The sequence below is a fragment of the Malurus melanocephalus genome, unplaced genomic scaffold, assembly GCF_030028575.1.
Source record: "Malurus melanocephalus ecotype Western Australia unplaced genomic scaffold, MMel_1.1 scaffold_308, whole genome shotgun sequence".
Taxonomy (NCBI): Eukaryota; Metazoa; Chordata; class Aves; order Passeriformes; family Maluridae; genus Malurus; species Malurus melanocephalus.
This window is the reverse complement of record NW_026623540.1, coordinates 219,722-222,221: the sequence shown is the minus strand read 5'-3', so window position 1 is coordinate 222,221 and position 2,500 is coordinate 219,722. Positions and strand designations below refer to the sequence as shown.

Sequence of the window (2,500 nt, the reverse complement as noted above, 5' to 3'; positions counted from 1 at the left end):
GGCTGAGGCTTCACTCGCATAGGTGGCCAACAAATTGGCTGCTGCTGCTGCTGGGTTGGCACTGGCAGCTGCTGCAGCCAAAGCCCCTGTAGCTGCTGCCTGACTTAGGCCTAAACCTAATGTATTGAGATTATATCCATAGCTGGCTAATGTATTAAGTGCAGAGGTGATGGCCACCAGGTCATTGCCTGTAAAGCCAGATAAAACTGCTGGAAAGGCTGCCACTCCAGCAAGGTTAGCATGTCCTAATAGCCCTGCAGCAGCTGCAGCAGTTGGTAACACTTCAGCAGTGTTTGCATAAGGAGATCCGGTTGGATTGGAATTGGCCACTGGACCTGTGACATTGGCATAACTGATATTGAGACAGCTGCCACTCTGTGGATCCTCTTGTATCTTCTGGATGATAAGTTCAACAGCTTTTCGGTTTTGTTCAGGTTCTCCACTCACAGTGACAACCCTCTCTTGCAAGTTGATCCCATCAGGTTTCTGGGAAAGCTGTACCCAAGCCCCTGACTGCTCCATTATAGCCTTCACTGTAGCACCTCCCTTCCCTATTATCAGACCTGCTGTGCTGTTGGGAACTATAATCTTTACCTGTAATTGAAAAAAATATATATAAATAATACTTCTGCTTTGTGCATAAACACTATAATATTTTTGCTACCCTATAAAAGGAAGGAAAAGAATGAAGCAAGTTAGTTACCATGTTTTTAAAAGAAGGGGTTAAAAAATTAAAAAGAAATACAGCTCATCATGCTTTTTAATGCTCTGCATGTTTCAAATGTAAAATACAAAGAACTAAAGGTAAAATAACAGGAAAATAATTATCATTCTCCCACAGAAAATACTGCTTTCAGAATAGTACATTTCAGACCAAAAGATTGAGCAAATGCAGCTATAATGTTCATATGGAAAGATTATCTTAGATTGTATCAAACTGAATATTTTCATATGATTCTTCTCTTTCCAGGCTAACGTAGCAAAACAACTTCTTTGGTAAAATTTGTCTGAAATTCTTTACCTTCCTTTAAAGCATCTAAAATAACAATAATTTAAAAAAACAAAAAAAANAAAATCAAAAGAAACAAAAAACCACAACCAAAACAACATTTGGCTAAACCATGGACAGATGAAATAGCTGGTCTTGAATAGCACATGATCTTGATTGTTTAACCTGTGATCCACATCAGTGTACGAAATTATCATTATCTGATACAGTGGATTATTCTTATTTAGCCTATGGAAATTAAATTCAACAGCAGAGAGTATCCAAGTGCTGAGATTTTCAAAGAATAAAACATGGCATTTGCRCATCTAAAAAGTTTACCAAATGGCTTCAAACAATGGTTATTTATCTGTAAATCCTACCTTTCCTTCTGTACAAACAAGTTTCAAACTGACACAACATAATTAATGTCAATAAATGTATTACCTATTGACTTACTGTTACTAGTGAAGAATGACACCCAGGATAAAAATTCAATATTTATACGTATTTTTCATAGCTTTTGTTTTCAATCTACATTTTATAAAAGTGTCCAAAAGTTTTAATGTATCATCTATTTCATGACATTGAATTAATATGGTGCTTTATTTTACAAAAGTATTTTTTTTTTAGTAGTTTTGCTTTCAGATATCCATTCATCCCAATTTTGTGGAACATATGTGTAGGGGCAASACTTTTCAATCCTTTAACCAAAATTCTATCTAAAGTCTCAGCAACAAATTGATACGAAACAAAATTAAAATGTTATTAGCAACATTCTCATTTTACTGCCTCATTATAAAAACAAACAAATCGGGGAAAAAATGCACGCCCTATAAATAARCTTTTTTAAGGCTAGAAAATCTTCCAATGGTTATGTTAGCATAAAAATTGCATCTTGGAGAATCCAGCATACTAGAAAGTTGAGAAACATTTCTATTTTCCACTTAWACAATATGTGCATTGAAAATAATAATATACCATATAGTATTTTGCACTGAACTGTTTAAAATTTTATACATAATTTTTAATTTCTTCAGAATTTCATTGACATCAAAACCGAACATGTTCTATAGAACAAATAATTATGAGGTGCTGAGTTATTCTAAAGATAACATGAAAATACAGTATTGAAAATAAAATTAGTCCACCCATATACGAAATAATCCTGTAAAAACAAAACCCACTGTGTATATACTTAAATACATAATTAAATGTTTTATATATGCATTTGTAGGCAGACTCAGTTTTACTAGGACACCTCCTAGTAATTTTAAATGTAGTTCAAGATATTTTGTAATTTAAGGTATCCTTTTTTCAGTGTTCATCTCATAAAAAGAAACAACTCAGTTTTGATTTAGTATTTCAGTTCTAGATAAAAATATGTTAACCTATTGCTAAATAGAAGAATTGTTCAGATTTTTGCTAAACCTATTAATTTAAGGGATTTTATTTGTTTGGGGTATGTTTGATATTTCGTGTTTTCTTTTTTTTTTTTTTTTTTTTTTTTTTTTT

General features: G+C 32.7%; 1 protein-coding gene across 1 annotated transcript in view; it reads right to left on the bottom strand.

Annotated features, from left to right (window-relative positions):
• The window catches only part of NOVA1 (NOVA alternative splicing regulator 1), a 139,057-nt gene that overhangs the window by 6,540 nt on the left and 130,017 nt on the right, over positions 1 to 2,500 (bottom strand). Inside the window, exon 4 of the mRNA XM_057377240.1 lies at positions 1 to 594. This exon is cut by the window's left edge and continues 6,540 nt beyond it. Coding sequence (XP_057233223.1) covers positions 1 to 594 — 594 coding nt within the window. The remainder of the gene's footprint in view (positions 595 to 2,500) is intronic.